This window comes from Grammomys surdaster, unplaced genomic scaffold (assembly GCF_004785775.1).
Source record: "Grammomys surdaster isolate TR1022 unplaced genomic scaffold, NIH_TR_1.0 126118, whole genome shotgun sequence".
Lineage (NCBI taxonomy): Eukaryota > Metazoa > Chordata > Mammalia > Rodentia > Muridae > Grammomys > Grammomys surdaster.
Genome location: NW_021620926.1, coordinates 4,404,981 through 4,427,565, shown reverse-complemented (window position 1 = coordinate 4,427,565; position 22,585 = coordinate 4,404,981). Strand labels below are relative to the sequence as shown.

The following is a 22,585-nucleotide window of genomic DNA, read 5'->3' as shown; positions in this document are numbered from 1 at the left end:
ATTTTAAAGGGGAATATACTGACTTTGTGAGGCCTGATGCCCTTTGCTTTTTCAGGGTCACCTCCACCCCCAGTAAAAGTCTCTTCTGAACTTCCACAAGCTCCCACCAACTCCATGCCTACTGTACCACAGCTGCCCAGCTCTGATGCCTTTGCTGCTGTTGCTCAGCTGTTTCAGACAACTCAAGGCCAGCAGGTAAGCTGCTTGATGACCAGATGCTGGCAGATCTAGAGGCTGCTGTTGCCATTTCCCATGCCTCCTTGATACGTGCCTCAGCTGGAGAAAATGTCTTCTCAGTCAGAGTAGCCTTTACCAGGGAGTTAATGTAAGGAGTTAGGGCTGCCGAGGAAATGTGAGCGTGAGAAAGAAGGAAGCGCTGAGAAGACCTCTTTGAGAGAAAGAGCGTGAGAGCTCTTGGGGTGGCAGGTGTTGTCTAGTACTGCTGATTGAGTCAAGATGAGGTGGAGTGAACTTCGCTGTCCTTCTAGAAAACTAGTGTCACAATTGCATGTTTTTTTCTCCTCTTTGAGCCTTGTTTGTATCGTTGGGATGGTCAACATACATTTCTGACCATAAGCAATGCACACTGTAATGTGTTCACTCACAAACCCAACATACGTTAGCCAAAGCTGGGTGCTTCCCCATTACTTACGCCTGTGCTGTTCTTAGTCACTCTGAAGATTCTTTTCTTTTCAGTAAATTAACTTTGATGATGTTGCTTTGTCGTGTGGTTTATCAGTTTTCCCGTTCTTTAAGCTTCAGCAGATCCTTCAGACTTTTCAACAACCTCCAAAACCACAGTCTCCCGCCCTTGACAGTGCTGTGATGGCTCAGGTTCAGGCTATCACAGCTCAGTTAAAGACAGCTCCTACACAGCCACCCGAGCAAAAAACTGCATTTGACAAGGTACGCCTCTCTCACATCACCCCACTGTCTGTCTGACCCGTCTGGAGCGGCTTGTGAGACTCGCTTCTCTTCTGGAGCTTCTCTGGGTTGTTCTTTTGTTTGTGGTTTGGTGATTTTTTTTTTTTCTCAACATCAAAATGTTTATTTTTCCTGGTGTGTGATGCAGGCTTGCTATAAAAAGTTTACAGAATAAGGAAAAGTGAGCAGAAGGAAATTGTTCACTAGCCTACTCTACCTCACAATGATACTTAGTGTTCTGTTGTATGTTTTCTCCAGAAGTAATATACTGTGGGCCTATGCTTTTGTTTTGATCTTTATTGTTAGGTCTGTCTACATTCAGCTTGAATGGTTATTAAGATTCCAGTAGATAAGGCATCGAGGTTACCTATTTTGCTACTGATAGACATTTTCTGTTGCTGTGAAAACTGTAGTTACCATGTGTGTGGCTTGAGTCCTAGGAGGACTTCAGCATCTTTCTGCTTGCTCAGGGGGCCTTGCCATCCTTAGAAATTCTGTTTCTATTTGCCTGTGACCAAATACCCAACAGAACAAATTGAAAGAGGGAATATCTATTTGGTTCTTGGTGTCAGAGAGTTGAATCCATGGTCACAGCAGGACCATGTGGCAGATGAGCCTCTTCAGGTTAAAGGGGAGGGAAGAGGACCTGGACCTGGTGAAGCTTTGAGAACTATGCCCCTGGTGGCCTCCTTACAACTACATACCATCTTCCAAAATTTCTCCACTCCCAACATCCCCCCCCCCAAAAAAAAAAAACCCACACATACTACCAACTAGGGACCAAGTAAATGTTAAGCATGAGCCGGGGGTGGGGGTGGGGGTGGGGGGCGCATCTGAAAGTGAAAGGTACCAGCCATATTTAAGGTATCCCTGATCTCTGCTGCATACTGCAGCATTATACCACACAACTCTTCTTCTGTCTCTTGTGGTTTTCTTAGGGTTATGGTTGTCTAAAAGTTCTTATTCTAGTTTCCCAGTTAAAAAAATAAATATATATAGTTTGAAAATCATAGCATTAAACTACATGTTTAATATCATGGTCTCTAAAATTTATGATTCTGTCTAACATAAGATAAAATTTTATCACCAGTAGGTAAACTTCAGTTTTCATTATTTTATCTTAGTGATTAATGAGTTACTACTGACTTTAAGAAAGACTGGGTTAAATTTTGAGTGAAGAAAACATAACAAATGAGGCTAGAGAGATGGTATACCTAGTAAATGCTTCATTGTAAGCATGATGACATGAGGTCACATCCCCAGTGCTGTGTGGAGTTTGCTGTCACCCAGTGTAGCCAAGTCTGTGAGACCCAGAGTAAGACCAAGGACAGTTAATGAACATACACCCCCACACACACACATACACCCTAAATTATGTGTTTGTAGGGGAAAACAGAATACAGGAAAAGAATAAAAGGAAAAGAAGCTATTCTAGACTGGTTTGAAAAGATATGTTTGGATGTGCGTTCACAGGTCTGTTTCCATGTCCAGGTGAATGTAAGTTCCTGTGTAGATGGTTTTAAGTACTAATCCTTGTTATCATTTGGGAATCTCTCTGTCTGTGTCTTATGTCTATCTCTATTTCTTCTGAAGCGGAGTCTCTTTTACAGTATGCTTCAAGGTTTTGTTACGCATATATATTTTATTTATTAAAATACCTAATTTATCCTTCATATTTTTTTATTTATTATAATGTCTTGGTAATGTTTGGTGCTTGTTTGTTTGCTTGCTTGTTTTTGGACACTGCTTTGTCACTCCGATGTTTATTTCTGCATCTTAATGGTTGAAGTAACATGTATCTGATGATGGGGATTGAACTCAAAACCTTAGCATATGCAAATACTTGACCACCCAGGACATAAATAAATATACACTTATTTCCAAATGTACTTCTGCTTGATTTTTTTTTTCTTTTACAAATAAACCACAAGTGGTATCTGTGGACGGGTAGATAATTGTATGGGAAGATTTCTTTTATGTGTTTGAATGTTTTGCCTGTATGTATGTATGTATATGTATATAAACCATGTGCATGCCTGGTTCCTATGAGGGTCAGAACAGGCATTAGATTTTCTGGAACTGGAGTTACGGATGCCACCATGTGGGTGCTGGGAACTGAATTGAGTCCTCTGTGAGAGGTGTCAGTGCTCTCAACTGCTGAGTCATCTCTGCAGCTATATGAGATTTTTTTTCCTTAAAGAATTAGTTTGTGTATTTGTAGAAAATCAGTAAATTTAAAGTTTTTTATTTTTTTTCAGGTAAGTGAGCAGGCTATAAGTCCATATAATGTTAGCAATGTAGACCTTCCTGAGAACATTCCAAAGGGTAGCAGACTAGAAACTTCGGAAGGGCTTCTGTGCTGTGCTCCTGCCGGGGGTGGGGGGGAGGCTTGTGGGGGAGCTTCTTCAGGAAACACAGTTTCTGGGGGAAAGATCATATCCAGGATATCCAGGGCCCACTTACTTGACAGGGCCATCTGCTACCGTCCTGTTCTATTGATTAATTTTACCTCCGCAGTAATCACAGTAATGTCTTTATTAGGTTGGACCTGACAGCTGGTACTTATATTAGATATCCAAGTTAACACAAAATTACCTATCACAATGTACCTGCCAAGTAGACAGTACCATAAATGCATCCCTTTAGCTTTCAGATGTACTGAGAGTTTCCCCTGCAGAGAGTGCATTTACTTTAGTGAATGGTTTTCTTTGCATAGGCTGTTGGTACTTTTTATTTCATTCATACTTGGGTTTCTAGTCTTTTGGAATCTCTGGGTAGTTCTATTTGTCATTTTCTGCAGCATCTGCTTCTGTTACTCGTCTTCTTACATACAGCAGTGGAAATGCTGAAGAAGACCACGGCAGTGGTTTTACCTGAAAGAGTTGTTTGCAAAAAGAAATTTTATGCTGGGGGTAACTGTGTGGGTGCATGTGCTGTGTGCTCTGTGCTCTGCATCTCAGTAAAGCCTGTGTTAAGCTCGACACTGGGGCACTTTTATTCAGATCTTTCTACATCTTCCATTTCTACTAGAAATTATTTTTTTTTAACTAGAGATTTTTTTTAATTGTTTCAAATCTTTTTTCCAGATCAATATATATGGATATTAAAACTGAAAAAAATGTATCTTGTTGGTACTATAAGTCAGTATATCTGCATAGTACCTGAAATATAGATTATATTCAGAAAATACTAATTGCTCTTTATTTTTTTTTTTTAAAGATTTATTTATTTATATATGAATACACTGTAGCTGTCTTCAAACACACCAGAAGAGGGCATCAGATCTCATTACAGATGGTTGTGAGCCACCATGTGGTTGCTGGGATTTGAGCTCAGGACCTCTGGAAGTGCAGTCAGTGCTCTTAACCACTGAGCCATCTCTCCAGCCCCTAATTGCTCTTTATTATAAAGAAGTTTGCTGCTGTGTGGTGGTGATGCACATCTTTAATTCCAGTGCTTGGGAGGCAAAGGCAGGCATATTTGAGTTCGAGCCCAGCTCGGTCTGCAAAGAGCTTGCCAGGATAGCCTGAGCTGTTACACAGAGAAACCCTGTGTCAGGAAAAAAAGAAAAAGAAAAAAAAAAAAGAAGAGTTTTGCTATGTCATCAAACATTCTTTATACTTGGTGTAGTTATGTGTAGTGTGTTGTCTAAGGAAAGCCCTTCCCTTTGTGACTTAGAAATCTCTTCATAATGTACACTGGAGTTTTAAGGCAGAACAGCACAAGAAACGTAGGTTAGGAACCTGAGGAAACCCATGAGCTTAGTAGGCATTGCTGGAGAGAAGAGTTAGCTGGATCTCCTGAGCCTTGTCTATGTAAAGTATGAAATCAGATCTGTATCACAGATTTTATTATTATTATTATTATTATTATTATAAAATGTATAATCTCTTTAAAGGAAGCCACAGTAACTGTTGAATGTATTACATTCCCTTTTTAAAATAAGCTTAACTTTTTAAAGTCATGAGGGGAGTGATTTACGTATGGTATGGTTCACATGGAGGTCAGAGCAATTTTAAGTATTTTTTTTCCCCCTTCGCTCGGTTCTAAGGATGGAACTCAAAAGGTGTTAGGCATGCAAGACAGTCAGCATACCTGCCAACCCATTGCACTAGCCCAATAAGTTTTATTTTAAAACTACTATGCTAGTTCCATGTACTTACAGATTATGTGGGTTAGTTTTTTTGTTTTAAGAAAAGTTTGGGCCAGGCAGTGGTGGCTCACGCCTTTAATCCCAGCACTTGGGAGGCAGAGGCAGGCGGATTTCTGAGTTCGAGGCCAGCCTGGTCTACAGAGTGAGTTCCAGGACAGCCGGGGCTACACAGAGAAACCCTGTCTCGAAAAACCAAAAAAAAAAAATTGAGAAAGAAACATTATAGTAAAACAACTGAAGAGACCCTTGACCCTGTCCTACACCCTATTTTTTTCCTTTGGTTATATTAGTATATTCCCGACTGAGCAGCACATGGGCATATGCATTTATAGGGCTAGGGTAAAAGTCTGCCTGAAAGCCTATGCCTGTTAACGTGCACAGAGCTCCAGAAGTTTAGTCTAAGCAAGTGGATATTTTAGATAAGTGTACTGATAAACTTACTATGAAATAAGCAGATCAGGAAAAAAAAACACTGCTTTTATCATTGGAAAAGGAAAATAGGATTTAAAGTTGTATTTTTTTCTAACATGGCACTTACACGTCAAAATTGTCTGTCTTTGGACAAAGGCCCCCAGAACATACATGCAGGAGAAAAAGAAATTGTATATACAGCATGGTAGAGGTATGGCTGGTGCAAACCTGTTAATTCTGTAAAGTTTCTTTTTAGTGACTCAGTCTTTGTTTTAAAATGGAACCTTGCTATACACATTACAGAAGCTGCTTGACAGATTTGACTATGATGACGAGCCAGAGGCTGTGGAAGACTCAAAGAAAGAGGACACGGCTCCCATCACCACCACAGCCCTTGCCACGGCTGCGCCTCCTGCGCCCACCTCAGCCATACCTGCTAGTGCTCCTGCTGGGCCTGTGCCCTCTGCTACCTCGCCCCCTCCTCCACAGGCGCCATTGTGAGTGCTTCTTAATGCCTTGACAGCTGGTAACGGTTACAAAGCATAATCTAAGCAACAGTTAGGATTAAAAACACATTTCAGTGCAGTCTTTGTTTTAGAAAATTATATTAAAGAAATTTCTCTTAGGAATAGTGTCCTGGCCGGGCGGTGGTGGCTCACGCCTTTAGTCCCAGCACTTGGGAGGCAGAGGCAGGTGGATTTCTGAGTTCGAGGCCAGCCTGGTCTACAGAGTGAGTTCCAGGACAGCCAGGGATATACAGAGTGAGTTCCAGGACAGCCAAGGCTATACAGAGAAACCCTGTCTCAAAAACAAAACAAAACAAAAAAACAGGAATGGTGTCCTTATCAGTTAGAATTTTAAAATGTAGCTTTTATGTTGTACTAAATTTATTGATTGCTTGTTGCTCCAGAGTGACATTCTGCAATGTAAATGTGACTTAGGGCATTAAGTGCTTTGCATGAATAATGAAAGTGCTCACCTCATTTTAGTGGGTACCCTGGAGATGGCATGCAGCAGCCAGCATACACACAGCATCAAAATATGGACCAGTTTCAACCTCGAATGATGCCAATGCAGCAAGATACGATGCACCACCAGGTACAAGCAGTTTTCTTGTATTGACTTTTGTACTTCTGAGTGCTGCTGTCACTCTACAGTTTGCTGTGGAGAACTGCAGCTCCAGTGAGAGCTGTGGAGTGTGACTCTCTAGTTGCTTTTGATTTTAATTACAGGTTTATAAACATGACATCTTCATCTAATAATAATAGGTACTTTAGTTAAAATAATTTAGTGACATTGACCTTCTAAAGAAACCTAGTCACACAATTCTTTCCTTTGCTAGAGTCTCTTTCCTGCATGCTGTGATGATCGGATACTATAGAGAACTTTACATTCTTAGTGTAGGTTGTGTTGGTAGTTTAGATTATGCAACAAAAGGGTGTGTAGCACACCAGAGAGTTACAGGAAATACTGTTGGTTCGCTTTGCTATGAATCTAAGTTAGGGGTGAGACTTTAAAAACAAAGCTTGTCCGTCCCCCACCCCCACCCCATTATACTCATCCTAGATAATCTGTGGGATTTGTTTGATTTTTTTAATACTATAATTATTTTTATGTACAACTAGTCTTGGAAAAACCTCCTTTATAGCCTGTGTAAAAAGAGTGTCCTGATGAATCTTACATCTTGTCTGTATCTATCTTCTCTGTATTGTTTCCAGATCATTATTTACTTTGTTAACATGTAACTGGTACAGTGATTTTTTTTTTTTAATGACTTGCTAAGGAAGCCTGTTTAAATATGAAGTCAATATAAGAACATACTGCCAGGTGTTTATTAGACATATAATACTGACAATTTCTGAATGCTTATAAGTCATTCAGAAAGGTATTTTGTGGCATGATTGGTTGTATTGGTGCTAGAACTAACTGTACATGCTGAAATAGCAGGCTGAGCTTTAACTCTGACTATTGTGATTATATTTGGAGTTTTAAAAGTTAATTATGTCAGGAGGCCCTTTGGTAACATTTTTAGAATTATACACTTAATTGGTTGTGGTGTCAACACATAGCATAGCATTTGAGTGACTGAGACAGGAGGATTGTATGTGTCAGGCTAGCTTGGGCTGCACTATAAGACCATTGTTTTTTTGTTTTGCACTTGTTTCTGAGATGGAGTCTTGTGTGTGGCCCTGTCTCCATTTGTAGACCAGCCTAGTCTTCAGCTCATGGCAACTCTCAGAAACCAAGAAGCCATTTTTCCTTCTAAAAGCTTAATTACTGTTAAAAAGTTGAAGGAGGACCATTTGTAATAAAGCACCTCCTTGGCTAAGGTTAGCCTGTCATTGCCACTTTGTGTACATAAAGTTACACCTTAAATCGATTTTCAGAATTCTGAATGAGTTGCAGAACTTGTCAAGTATGTCATATTTGAATATATAATGATGGTTTAGAAAAAAGTTACATATATAGAAACCGGGTAGCTTTTCGCAATTAAAATGTATTGAAGTTTTTCAAAACGTATTTTTTGTTGCTGATACATAATAGATTTAACTCTTCTTTAAAATGAAAGGTTCCACTTCCTCCTAATGGACAGATGCCAGGATTTGGGCTTCTTTCTGCACCACCTCCATTTCCTCCCATGCCTCAACCTGCCATGGCACAGCCTGGGATGCCACAGCCCGGGATGCCTCAGCCTGCTATGGCACAGCCCGGGATGGCACAGCCTGGGATGCCTCAGCCTGCCATGGCACAGCCTGGGATGCCTCAGCCTGCCATGGCACAGCCTGGGATGCCACAGCCTCCTATGGCACAGCCTGGGATGCCACAGCCTCCTATGGCACAGCCTGGGATGCCTCAGCCTGCTATGGCACAGCCTGGGATTCCTCCAACTCCACCAGTACAGCCAACTTTCCAACCAACTTTTCAGCCACAAAATGAGCCCCATTCACAAAAGCCACATCAGCAGGTAATAGTTTCTTAGGTTGATTCACATACTTTCCTTGTTTGTTTGCTGTTTTTGTTTCAGTGTGATGAAGATGTCTGGGTACTCATTCACTCTGTCCTGGGTGCTCCAAAGGTGTAGTGAGGGTTCATACAAGAGCACTATCAAGTGTGGAGGTTGAGCTAGAGGAAAGAAGAGGTCCAACCAGTGCCTAGTTTACAGTGTTAGTTGGTGTTTAGTTACAATGATATGTGATTTATACAAAGTAACTTCCACAAGTAGAGAACTTTCCCCTTAGTTTCCAAACATTGAAAGGTTTTGTTTTTGGTTAATGGTGGCTAGTAATCATTTTGACCCAAGAACCAAAAAATTAGTATGTATATGTATACCTTACAATTTCTAAATTTCTGATTTTTTCCGATTTTTTTTTTTTTTAAAGGAAATGGAAGTAGAGCAGCCTTGTGTTACAGAGGTTAAGCGGCATGTGCCCGAGAGCAGAAAGTCGAGATCCAGGTCAGCATCCAGGTAACTTACAGGATGAGCTATGGCTCTGTGATCTGAGGAGACTGGGAAACCTCATTATACTGCTTCTTGTCATTAAATAGGGTCTTAACATATAGCCTGGGCTGGCAAGGGCCTCAATGTGTAGACGTGGATGGCCTTGAATTTAGAACAATCCACCTATCCCTGCCTTCTTGGTGCTTGGATTAAAGGGATGTCAACCATGCCTAGCTTTAGGTTTTTCTGATTCAAAATGTTAACATTAAGAGTTGGTACATAAGGAGAAGGTGTCAAAAATAATACTGATTTTTATTTTGTTTTTTAATCACTTGCCTCATGTATCTGAGGCCCTGGACTCAAATCATGAGCACTGCTTGAACTGAGTCTCGTATTGCACGCCTATAATCCCAGCACTGGGGCATCAGAAGTTTGAGGCCAGCTTGGTATACATGAGACCCTGCCTTGAAAAGACCAAAAAAACAAAAACAAAAGCCAAGAAGAATTATTTTCAAACCTACCTTACCCACATTTTGTTTGAGTGACTTAGTACCCGAGTGGTGCAAGTACGTTCGTGCATGTGTGCGTGTGTGTTCTAGGAGTTGTAAGTTCTGCGCTGACAACAGATGTGGAAATAGCATATTGAAATCACAGTTCATTGTGTTCTTCAAAGAAGAAAGGGAGAGTGGCAGCAGTGTTCCCAGCCCTGAGCATGGAGATGAACTTGTGGGTAGTGTTAGTGATGCTAAACACAGAGGACAGTTACAAGCCGTCAGCCTTATTTATTTTGTTTAAATTATACCCGTGCATTCCCTGTTACTGAGTTCTCGCAGACCCAGATGTTCACTCAGGTACTTGTGGTTTTTCCTGAACTTACTATGTGCGTCTTTCCCGTCTTTCTCTATGCTCTCCTCATTAAAAACACATTAGGTCACCAAAGAGGAGGAGATCTAGGTCTGGCTCTAGGTCTCGGAGATCCCGCCACCGTCGGTCTCGGTCCCGGTCAAGGGATAGGCGTCGGCACTCACCTCGCTCTCGATCTCAGGAAAGACGGGATCGAGAAAAAGAGAGGGAGCGGCGGCAGAAAGGCCTCCCTCAGATCAAGTCAGAAACTGCGAGTGGTAAATAGTGACCCTGTCTTCATACTTACTTTATTGCTTTTTCACATTGTGGATTTAAGATACTTTATGACTGTTAGCAAAGCTATAAATGATATGTTATCATTGTGGACGAGTTTTATTCTGAACAGGGCTTCTATATGGATGTCTGACTTATGTACTACACGTTCTTTCTAGTGCTTCTGCACACATGAGATGTGTCCTTCCATTAGCACAACTACTTCCCTCTCTGATGAAGATTCAATAGTTTATAGACTATTAGCTTGCTTGTCATCGTTTTTAGAACATATAAAGTAGGCATATTCTTGTTGTAAATCATTAACTATTACAGTTTAAATCATAATAGTGACCAGTAGGTATTTAAAATGAGGGTCCAGCCTTGTTCTGCTCTGGCTGGCGGATAGCCACTGATGGGGTCTGGGGTTTCATGGGCATTGTTAGGTCTAGTCACAGAGAGACTATTGCTTTTCCAGTGCTTGTGTCCTAGTTTAATTTCTAAATACCTATTTTTTAAAACTTTTAAGTTTATATATACTTTATAAGTGGGATTTCCTATTTAAACTTGGCATCGTGATGCCATGTAGTAATGAGAATTATTAATGTGCAGTGCTGCTGGATAAAGTTATTGTTTTAATCACTAATTTACTTTCAGTTTGTAGTACCACACTGTGGGTGGGCCAACTGGACAAAAGGACTACTCAGCAGGATGTTGCCAGTCTCCTAGAAGAGTTTGGTCCAATTGAATCAATTAATGTGAGTACTTACTGCCCTGAAGGGTGCTAACTAAGCAAGGTGTACTCAGTTGTTTTTGAGACTGAGGCCTTGAACGCGAAGGTGCAGGTTGTTCCCTTAGCATTCTGTGCAGTAGATGTTTCTTGGACAGCGGTGTTTGCATTAAAATACCTTTCTAGGAAAGTAACAAAATTTGCACAGTTTAATTAAAACCAAATTTGAATTGCTAGCATTTAACACCACGCACAGGTTCTTATCTGTGGTACTGGGTTTTCATGGTGGTACTGGGGCCTGAAACAGTTGTGCACATTCACAGTGCTTGGGCTCTCCCTTGGACTTGGAAGCACTGATGAGAAGGGGCATGGCTAGAGCTGAAGAGTCTGACTTGTTCTTTGATTTTGTTAGATGATTCCTCCAAGGGGTTGTGCCTATATTGTTATGGTTCATAGACAAGATGCATACCGTGCCCTGCAGAAACTGAGCCGAGGAAACTATAAAGTGAACCAGAAATCCATAAAGGTACATTTTTTTATCATTTATAAAAGGTTTTAATGTGTAATATATTGTTGTTGGGGTTTTCTTTTCAACTCTAGCTTTGTTGCTTAGGAATGGCTTGAGACATAAAAGCTACCCTGAAAAACAATAACATCAAGAATATTAGTTGACATGAAGTTTTGTGTAACAGTTTTCTTAGTTGTTTTTTTTTTAATGTAGTGTATTTTTATCAAGCTTTTCTTCTCCTCCAGCTTTTTTTCAGATCCCACCTCCCTCCCTAACTCTCCATTCCCCCTCACCCCAACCCCACCCAGGTCTGGAAAACCAGCAATAAAATGAAGAGGAAAAGCACAGAAAACATCACACTCTCCTCAAAATCAGAAACTAAAACACACAAGCAAAAAGTCACTAAGACAAAAATGCCCAAAGCAGCTGAAGATAAAAAAAAAAAGTCTACCCCCGCTTTTAATCCCAGCACTTGGGAGGCAGAGGCAGGTGGATTTCTGAGTTCAAGGCCAGCCTGGTCTACAGAGTGAGTTCCAGGACAGCCAGGCTTACACAGAGAAACACTGTCTTGAAAAACCAGGGTGTGTGGGGAGGTCTACCCCTCCTCCCCCCAAAAAAGAGTTTGTTTTGAGTTGTCCATGCGCTGCTGGGCATGGGGCCTGCTCTCAGGATAATAAACCCAGTGAAGCTCCATTGGGAAAAAGTAATGTTTCTTTTGCAAGCAGATGTCAATTTCAGTAACTTCTTGCTTAGAGGTGGGAGCCTGTGCTGGCTTCTCCTTCTCGGAGCTGGCACCCTATCTGGCTTGAACCTGTGCAGCAGGATCTGTAGAAGCTGCCACATCTCTGATTTCATAGATGCATCAGTAACATTGGAGTTACCCAGGCCTTCTGGCTCTTAAGTTTTCCCACCTTCTCTTCCACATATTTCCTTGAACCCTGAGGGGAGGGTTTAATGAAAGTAGCCCATTTAGGATGCCAGGTCTCTATTATTTCCTATCAATTGCAAGAAAAAGCTTCTCTGGTGTTGGCTACTGCAGGTGCTGATGTGTGAGGACAGCACGATGTCATTAGGATCATTTTATTGCTAAGCTAACAGCTTGTGTTGTGTTGTGTCGTGTTGTGTTATGTTGTGTTATGAGACAGGGTTACTTTGTATAGCCCTGGCTGTTCTCTGGGACTTAGTCTGTAAACAAGGCTGGCCTCACAGAGATCTGCCTATTTCTGCCTTCTTTGAGTATTGGGATTAAAGGTTGTATACCAGTACCACCCAGCTAACATAAAAATCTTATTGATAATGATTTATTTTTTTAAATAAAGTCATAGGAATTTAACCCGGGCTCTTAGTGTGCACTAGATAACCATTATACCTCCAATCACGTTATTTGTTTACTTACATACTTATTTAGAAACCAGTCTCATACAACCCATGCTGGCCTTGAACTTCTGATCTTCCTCCATCTTCCCTGTGAGTACTGCAGTGTGCAGTGCCATATCTATTTAGCTAGCCCTAATTGGTACTTTAAAGATGTTTTCTAGTAAAATATCTTTTTATATAAAAATGTGGATATTCCATAACTTGCGGTTTACCGCCCCTTCTTAGAATTAACTGTGAAAAAAAAAAATCAACAAAGGTAAAGAAAATTAAACAGCTGCCCCTGAGGAGTGCTCCTGCAGTCCTGTCTGGTTCTCCTCTAATGTCGACTGCAAATAGATGCTGCCGTATCTGTAGATTCCGAAAAGTGGTATCCAATGTGCTAGGCTTCTCATTGATGAACTGGTTCTCACCGCTGTGTGCTGGCTGTGGTGGATATAGAGAGATTTCTATCCTGAGACAGAGTGGGAAGACAGCAGAACCATTAATCTGATTAGGGAATAAAATCTTAAGTACTATTCAGGGACAGCTAGTCCAGGCTGCTCCTGGTTGTCCTGGTGAGAGGAGTAGAATGACGGGAGTAGTGATGAAGGTTTATGACCCTTTCCCCTTTCTTTGTATTTTCACCAATTGTAGATTGCCTGGGCTTTAAACAAAGGAATAAAGGCAGATTATAAACAGTATTGGGATGTTGAACTTGGTGTTACTTACATTCCATGGGACAAAGTCAAAGCTGAAGAGCTGGAGAGTTTCTGTGAAGGAGGCATGTTGGACAGTGACACACTTAACCCAGGTAAGCAGATCCATTGCAGACAGGTCATGGTCATGTGACAAGTCAAATGTAAGTTTATGTTTTGCTTAAGTCCCAGTCAGGAGACTGCCTCTCTTGAAAATTGAAGACACTGTGATCTTTCTCTGTATAACATGGTTAGTGGAGAAGCACACAGACTGTAGATATTGCAGAGGCAAATAGAGTTAAGTAGAACTTTGCACTGAAAACAGACTACTCAGTCCCCACTGCGCATCATTGGTACAAGCTGACCAATGCACAATGCCCCCAGATCAGAACACTTTCTGCACCAGAAGCATCATCTCTTTGATTAGAGATGCTATACAATATGATGATATTCAACTTTATTATGTTTTAATCCATGCTTCTGAAATAATTTCTGGCCAGGCAGTGGTGGCACACGCCTTTAATCCCAGCACTTGGGAGGCAGAGGCAGGTGGATTTCTGAGTTCGAGGCCAGCCTGGTCTACAGAGTGAGTTCCAGGACAGCCAGGGCTATACAGAGAAACCCTGTCTCGAAAAAAAACAAAAAAAAGGAAGAATTTAAATATCCAGAGAAGACTCACTCACAAGTGTATTAGACCAGGAAGTTGAGTTGTTTGTGGATACAAATATTACAAGTGTCAAATTAGTAGTGAGATTGCTGTGGGAATAAAGGGTGTGCATATGGTTGACAACCAAAAGCAGGGATGACCCCTCCTCGGATGATGCTCAGTGCTTTCAATTAAAGGAAGGATTGTATTTCTCTTTAGGCAAAGAAGCCTACCATGTTCACACATATGCTCTTGGCCAGGACAAAAAGATTAAACCAGTGGAACTCTGGAAGTAGTGGTCCTGGGAGATTTTATTGATGACATAGAAGATTAGTAACCTGCAAAGCCCTGGAGTACAGAATGGAAAGATAACTTTTTGGAGTTTCCTTCCTTAGAAGATACCAAATAATAGGTGGAAGGGCTCTCAGTTAGTTTTTACTATTAGGGAGTGACAGAGGATAGCTGTTAGAACTGGGCATGTCTGCTGGATCCATCTGTTCACCTAATTACTAAAAATAGTAACAGGAATTTGTTTAGTAAAGCTAATATTTTCTGTAATTTTCATCTCTGTATATTTAAAGTTATACATGAAAACAGTATAAACTTACTGTTAAATTTCTTTAATTTACAGATTGGAAAGGCATCCCCAAGAAGCCTGAAAATGAAGTTGCCCAGAATGGAGGTGCAGAAGCCTCCCACACAGAACCAGTGTCACCCATACCTAAGCCTGTGCCTGTGCCTGTCCCTCCCATTCCTGTTCCTGCACCTATAACAGTGCCACCTCCACAGGTAAGGGATTGAAAACATGGTTTAAACCTTCAAAGGTCTGAAAGATTGCTTTTGAAATCTTACTATTCTGTCTAAAAACTGAGTAGACAGGCATAGTAGTTTTCCCTGTTTTGGTATTAAATCTATTTGTAAACTCCAGCTTTTTTCCATAAATGTTAATAAAACCAGATTAAATTTAGATTGTTTCACAAGTGTGTGGATTATTCCATGCCCTTGATTTATATTGTCCTAGAGATGAAATCCAAAACTACTATGCATATGTTATTTTGCTTATTAGGGCTTCGTTCTTCAGGAAGTTACTATGTTCTGAACTCAGATACACATATCTAGATCCCAGCTGCTTTGTGGAAGATGGAATCATTTCATATTTGTTGGCTGTTTTGTTGTTGTCATTGTTGATTGGTTGGTTGGTTTTCAAGACAAGGTCTTGCCATGTAGCCCAGGCTATCCTCAAACTTGCATTTTTCTGTCTCAGTTTCCTAAGTGCTAGGACTCTATGACCACCTGATATACCTACCTAGCTTATTGATAGTTGTGGTTTTTTTTTTTTCCTTTTTTTTTTTTTTTTGTTTTTTTTTTTTTTGAGACAGGGTTTCTCTGCGTAGCCCTGGCTGTCCTGGAACTCACTCTGTAGACCAGGCTAGCCTCGAACTCTCGAACTCAGAAATCCGCCTGCCTCTGCCTCCCAAGTGCTGAGATTAAAGGCATGCGCCACCACCGCCTGGCTTATTGATAGTTTTTAAACTACAGTTTGCATTTGTTAGGTGTTTGGTGTCAGACACCATCACTGAATATGTACTCACATAGTGTTCCTCCTCCTCCTCATCTTCTTCTTCCTCCTCTTCCTCCTCCTCCTCCTCCTCTTCTTCCTCCTCCTCCATTTTTGTGCCCAGGATTCAACCCAATGCATTTACCACCAGGTACACCGACTTGACTGAGAATACTCTTTTAGTATTTAATCTCATACTTATTTCAAGTTGGCATGTTTCCAATTTAGAAAGCTTAAATAACCAGGAAGGCAGTACAGACAATTTGACTCTAGAGTCATTAATCTTAGCCTACTAGATAAATTGCCAGCTATCCTTTCTTAGATCTGTTGTATGCTGTCAGAACACTAATTGATGCCAGTCAGGATAGCTATCTTACAGGAGAGAACAGAACCTAAGAGTTATAGCATTTAAGTGGGCACGGGTTGCCTACGATATTTTCATTCTAATAAATGTAGTCATATAATAAAAATTTCAAAGCACCTGCTTGTATTTTCTTGGCACACATATACTGTATTTGAGAGCAGCTAAGTATGTTTATCATTTTTCTTTCCAGGTCCCACCACATCAGCCGGGCCCTCCTGTTGTTGGTGCTCTCCAGCCGCCTGCTTTTACGCCTCCCTTAGGAATCCCCCCTCCAGGCTTTGGCCCTGGTGTTCCTCCTCCTCCTCCTCCACCACCATTTTTGCGCCCAGGATTCAACCCAATGCATTTACCACCAGGTACACCGACTTGACTGAGAATACTTTTTTAGGCTCTGAGATAAAGTCATGTAGCAGGAGCTGACATGATTTCTTTTATTCTAGGTTTTCTTCCTCCTGGACCCCCACCTCCTATAACTCCACCAGTATCCATTCCTCCACCTCACACTCCACCACTAAGCATCCCAAACTGTAAGCATGTCTTTCCTCTATGCTGACTTGACGTCTTGGAGTTGGGTAGGAGGGAAAGTAAACAAATAGGAGGGTCTGTAGTCTGGTTGCAGATTGTTGATTGGGAGCATGACAAATCACTCAGCTTCACATGTCAATGTGATTGTTCCTTAGCTACTATCGCTGGTATAAATGAAGACACTACAAAAGACTTATCTATTGGAAATCCCATTCCAACAGTGGTGTCTGGGGCTAGAGGAAATGCCGAGTCTGGTGACAGTGCGAAAATGTATGGTTCTGCTGGGCCACCTGCTGCACCCACGAATCTGCCCACTCCTCCTGTTACCCAGCCTGTTTCACTGCTTGGTAAGTTAATTATTCTTTTATTTTTATTATTACTTTTTTTTCCCCTTCAAGTTTGGCTTATTAAAAATACTGTGAATCTTGGCAAAGTAGCCCCAGTGGGATGCTCCTTTGAGGAAGATCTTAAACGATGTGTGTAGTTGTTCTTTACCAGGGACCTCGTGCCTAGTTGTCCTGAAGAAAACATTTCCATCTGCATGTGCTAATTTGGTATAGTATGTAAATTTGACTAATTTCTGTGAAAGGATTTGTTACAATCATGTTCTTGATTAATATGATTCCATACTTCCAGCTCTAGCAGCTGGTTCCTTGTAGCTATTCCTCTCTTCTTATCTATCTGAGACTCCTGGACTTGGGAGCTTTTAAAGTGTACATAGACTGACGAATACATATCTAGGATAATCCTAGCAGAATGGTGTTTCTGTTGAGGGCTGTGGGTTGAGGGGAAGCTGAGGCCTTTCACTGGCTCCTTGGTTTTCTTCTGCTGGAGTTGCTCTTTTCCACAGCCTTAGTACTGCAGTCAGGGAGGTACAGCCTAGAGGCTTTACAGTTCTCCTTATGGGACATGTCTTGCTTCACATTATGTAGTTTTTATAATAGACCATCTTTTAAGGTAATAAATCATACTTGAAGTGATATTACCAAATATAATTAACATTTGATTCTCCTAATTGGAAGTTAGTTCTTGGGAATGTGAGTTTGTTTTATTTTTAGAGGTGTATGTGTGTGTGCACATTGCTCTCAGAACCTTACGTAGCTTTAGAAAAGAATCGATTGGTGACCTGAGATAATGGGACTGGGGATGTTGATTTCAGATAAAGCACTTTATCCTTCACCAAGATCTTCTGGATTGGAATGTTCTTCTGTGTGCATGAAGCTCATTTATAAAATACCATGCCAATTTCTTTTTAAATGGCTATACTGCCCTTGTTCAGGCTGCACTTTATGGCTTATAATGAACTTTGAATTTCCTTAGTAAACAGGGAAAAGAATGTCAGAGAAGGCTCTGGGAAGGTGATTTGTTTAATGACGGTGCTTTGAGGCTTACCCTGTATGGGAATGGCAGAAAGGCACGGTGGGACGGGACACCAGCACTGTCTGGTTCACTTGGATAGGACGTTTTTTGTATTTCTACTGTGCTTGCCTGAGACTCTTAGAGTCTGTATTAGATGCAGTTTTCTAGTCAGCCCTGCCTCCACATCCTTTCCACCTGTGCACATCTCTGACTCAGAAACCTGTCTTATCTAAGGTCTTTAGTTGTCAGGCTGCCTGGGACTAACAAAGGTGGTGTACATTTGTGATTTTTTTCCCTTGGACTTCATAACTTCACTGAATGAGTAGAAAGATTTTATAATCTCCAGGAGTTTGCTAGCCACTGCTTATAAGTCCTCCTATTTAGAGTGAGAGCCTGCCTCTATTTACCCCAGATCCTGAAGACTCTGCCCTTTATTTCTTACCACCACTGAGCAGATAACTTAACCTTTGCAATCAACATTAAATAAAACAAAACAAGTTCATAAGCTTAAAAGTTTAATGTGGTAAGCACAGCACAGCTGAAGAACACCGGATCTCCTTCCACGGTTCTCATTGCCTCTTGACCTTTCTGTGTGTCCTTCCCCTCACAGGATGGAAGGTCATGAGAGGTCACTGGTTGCCATGCGTAAGGGGGTAGGTCAATGAGTGACTTTTAATAATACAGGGCTCTTCCCTTTTGATCGTCTTTGTCTATAACTTTTAAGACAAAGTTTGAAATTTGAAGGTAGTTTAAATCCTGGAAGGTTTAAAATTTGATATGATAAAAATGGAAACTATTTTATTAATATAAGTACTTTAAACTAACATTGAATAGTCTAGTTTCCGTTAACAGAAGGAAAATCTTGTGCATGCCTTCAGTCAGAAATCTGGAAACATGCTGGGCTTTTTGGCACTGTATACCCAGAACTCGGGAGGCTGCGGTCCAAGGATCTTGAGTTGGAGACCAGCCTGAGCTACATAGCAAGCCCCTGTCTCTAAGAAAGAAATCTTGAAACAACAAAGATAGTCACATAAATCTTGACCTTTCAGAGATATAAGCTTTGGTTTTCTTATCACAAAGGTTTAATCAAAAGTTTAATATGAAAACATTCTTGACCTGATTTTCACGTTGTAGTAGAGCAAGCCCTTTGAAGAGGTGAGTGGGTGTCCACCCTGATCTGCCATTGTACTCGGTCCAGGGCTTCTGGCGGGGTAGTCTAGTCTCGCACCCTCCCGTCCCAGCACTCTTCTCTGGCCTTCGTGTGCCATCTCACATTGTCATCTGTCACAAGAATCACAAAGGAAGCTGATCCTTGGACATGCCTGTCACCAGTAAATGTTAAAGTGCTCACTCACACCTCCTGTTTGACAGGGGTGAGCTTTTTTTAAATAAGTGAGATATTTTTGTTGTTGCTGTTGTTTCCATGTGCATTCAAATAAAGGAGAATTTATTCAAAAGCATCACAGTTCCACCACTTTGATTGAGGAACGCAAGAATCCCGCTATGGTGTCACAGTACCAGTGGACCACGAGCTGGGTGCAGGTGTTGTTGGTCCTCCTTGTGGGAACTTAGGGACTAGGTGTTCCCTTTTTCCTTGGTGCTCTGATATTTCCTTAAGTCTGTCAAAAGAGATGCTCTGTTGACCAGAACGCTAAACCTAGAGACTAATGCCGAAGTGCCATTTCCTCGTCTGTAAAGGGGAGTACATGGACATACCAGGGAGTGGTGACGAGTCAGTGGCTAACACACAGAATGGTCTGCCACCTGGGAGGCACTTAGCTGTCACAGGTAAGAAACGGTAGGCGCACTGAGGACTGAGGACATCTAGAGACATCTAGAGAGTGCTGTCTCCACAGTCTGCTGACGCTGCTGGGTTCTGACTCATAAGCTCTTGTGTGTTCTCAAGTAGAAAGCACGCTGTGAACAACAGTCTATCTTTGTATAGTTGCTTGTGCATTTTAAGGTACATAAGACTAGATCACAAGTATTCAAGCTCTGCTATTTGACATAGTCAGAAAATATGTTAAATCATAGCAGCATTTTATTTCATAACACCACTCAGTATTGCAGGCCTTTCTATAGTTGATATCCAATAGTGTTCTTGCCAAGTGACACGTTATGTCTAATGTGTGCCAGTAGTTTTGAAGCAGCACGGGCTTACTGGATGTTAAGCAGACCAAAATTTCATGTTGAGGCCTAGCTGTAATGGGAAAGATAGTGGAATGCCTTGGGACTATTTGCTATTGTGAATTTGCTGTCATCAGACTTGAGTTTGAATGTTAGTTTGGAGATAACAGCCTGCTGCTAGAGATGAGATTAGGTGCCTCCTCTCCCCCCCAAAAAAACCAACAACTCTGAATTTGGAAGGACCTAAGTATCCATCATATTTTTAAGAACATTTTGATTCTTTTAATAGCACTGATCATTTGAAAGTGTAAATGACTAGGCACACAACCATTATTTGTTATTACTTGATTTTTAAAGAGTACTAGATTTAGTATCTTATGGGCCAAAGTAGCCAAAACCCATAGTGCTTTGTCAAAGTTATGTCTGGCATCTGCAGTTGTCAGTCATCTAGGAGAGAAGATGGATGGTGGCAGTCCCAGTCTTTCTTTTGATTGTATAAACATCTGTGTTTGCCTTTTGGAACCTTTGTATGATATGTATTGCTAATATGATGTACAGCATATTTATTAAAAAGTTAATTGTAAATGTAAAGTTTGGGTTACTTTGGTGTTCCAAACAATAAAAAAAAAAATACACAAAAAATGTGTTTGTGTTACCTATCTGTCCTGTGTTACAAGGATATCCAGAATATGTTTCAAGACACAAACTCTACCAGCTGGAATTGAATTCCTTTTGTGGGACAGTAAAGCCTTCTTCTGACAGAAACATCACTTGTCCATTCCTGTCACGAACAGATTCTCGTTCTCACCCTTCCTGCTTTTGTCACACAACTGCAGATGGTGACGTTTATAAATGACATCTCACTTCTGGGAGTAACCTTACAAGTGTAAGGTTACTTTTTCTTTGCTTTAAGTCAAGGTGATTTTAAAGACTCACACAGTGATGGCTTGTTAGCTGAGTTGCTGGTGTATAGGTTGGCACACTTCAGTCCCTACATAGCTGCAGCAGGCATTGAATTGATCTCAGACTAAGGCTTCTCAAGAAAAAAAATGAGGATTCAATTGGTTTGTAAATTATATAAAATATGTTTGATTTTATATTAAGAGCCCGAAAATGTACCTACAAGATTAATAGTTTTACCTCTATTTTGGTGTTGTTTGAAAATGGGTATTTGATTTCTGATCGTTTAGCTGTAGATTTCTCTGTTTAGTCTCTGTCTTGAACTTTATCATTTTTATAACTAGTCATTTTAAGCAATCTTTAAATTAGAACACCCAATCTGTTATTTGTATACCAGTCATTAATATTAATGAACAGACTATCAAGAGAAAAATAGAGAAATTACATTTTTTAAAGAGTAATACCTAGTTTTTTGTTTTTTGTTTTTTTTTTTTTTAAAAAAACAATTCTGTATTTAATACTTTTATACCAAACTTTAATATGGTTATACTAAATTACAAGCTAGGAGGATATACCAAAAAGCCCCTTGACATTGTCTTGTAAAAGTGTTCCTTTGAAAGCCTTAAGTACCTACCTAACTGTTGTTCCAGTAGTGGCTTGGAAGTTCTTGTTACAGTGCCTTCAGCTTAATTATATACAATGTTGTTCAGTGAGGGATACAAAAGTAATGTTACTCTGCAACAGAAATTTGCCTAGGATATGAATTTTTATACATAAATACAACATGTTATCTCAAAAGGCAAAGCAGAACATGAGAAAAATCTTATATGAAACCTCTGGGTGCTACATTGTCTCCAAGTCCCTGAGGCGGTCATTACCTACCTGGTGTTAACTAGCCAGAAGTAAGCATTGCCCCTTCTTTCTGAGGGACACCTTGAGAGTGGGGGAGCAGAAACTTGGGAATCTAGATAGGATTTCATAGACACAGGTGACTCTAGCTCACACGGAAAATAAAACTGCCTACAGAAAGTTGAGTAATTCAAGGTTAACTTGTATCAAGTTACTACCCAGTAGTGAAACTCTGACCTATCCCTTACCTTGAAGTAGCACATGGATTAATTTTTTAAAGTAGCTATAGGTAGTGTAGGCTAATTAGCCATACAGTGTCTATTATTTTGTTTAGAAAATTCAGAGCATCTTTAAAAATTGCTGACACTCAGATTTCATTTAAAATTCTTGCATCAATATATAGTATGCCATTTGCTAAAGTAGATGAGGCATCTCAGTGTGTACCTTCTTCCAGCTCCTCTGAAAGAGCTCGTGATGGCATGTAAGGTCCTGTTTGTAACAGTGAATGAAATTTGCTCTCTCTCTCATTCTTGGAAATGAGCTCCTTACGTTTTCACCAGCTTTCACCACAGTCCACTGCAAGCATTGCCTGTGCTGTTCTCTAAGGAAAAGGCCACAAATATTGTGAATTGGGGAATCTAGGGGAGGAAACCCACATTTTGATTGTATTCTCATGACAGCTTTCTGAAGGTAGGATATCAAAACAGAAATGCCTTTTGATTGATTGATTAAATACATATGTGTATGTACAGATCAGCAGGGATTGGTTGACAAATGAAAGGTCTTTGATAGTGGGCTGGAGGGAGACATGAGCAGTACACTTGGCTCTTGTGTGCTCTTTCCTGGGCTGGATTCCCAGCAGTACAAATAAAGAAGAAACGAGTGGCTGGTAGATGTTTCCTCATGGATAAGAAACACCACCCACCTA

At 40.7% G+C, this 22,585-nt stretch overlaps 1 protein-coding gene across 4 annotated transcripts in view; it reads left to right on the top strand.

Annotated features, from left to right (window-relative positions):
- Positions 1–22,585, top strand: part of Scaf4 (SR-related CTD associated factor 4) — a 55,522-nt gene that overhangs the window by 25,076 nt on the left and 7,861 nt on the right. Inside the window, exons 6-19 of one of the 4 annotated variants that reach the window (XM_028756319.1) lie at positions 56–195; positions 757–906; positions 5,792–5,985; positions 6,478–6,586; positions 8,058–8,453; positions 8,869–8,954; positions 9,858–10,048; positions 10,698–10,798; positions 11,183–11,296; positions 13,289–13,445; positions 14,607–14,764; positions 16,088–16,253; positions 16,338–16,424; positions 16,578–16,769. In XM_028756319.1, coding sequence (XP_028612152.1) covers positions 56–195; positions 757–906; positions 5,792–5,985; positions 6,478–6,586; positions 8,058–8,453; positions 8,869–8,954; positions 9,858–10,048; positions 10,698–10,798; positions 11,183–11,296; positions 13,289–13,445; positions 14,607–14,764; positions 16,088–16,253; positions 16,338–16,424; positions 16,578–16,769 — 2,241 coding nt within the window. The remainder of the gene's footprint in view (positions 1–55; positions 196–756; positions 907–5,791; positions 5,986–6,477; positions 6,587–8,057; positions 8,454–8,868; positions 8,955–9,857; positions 10,049–10,697; positions 10,799–11,182; positions 11,297–13,288; positions 13,446–14,606; positions 14,765–16,087; positions 16,254–16,337; positions 16,425–16,577; positions 16,770–22,585) is intronic. The other 3 variants (XM_028756322.1, XM_028756320.1, XM_028756321.1) reach the window with 3 other exon arrangements.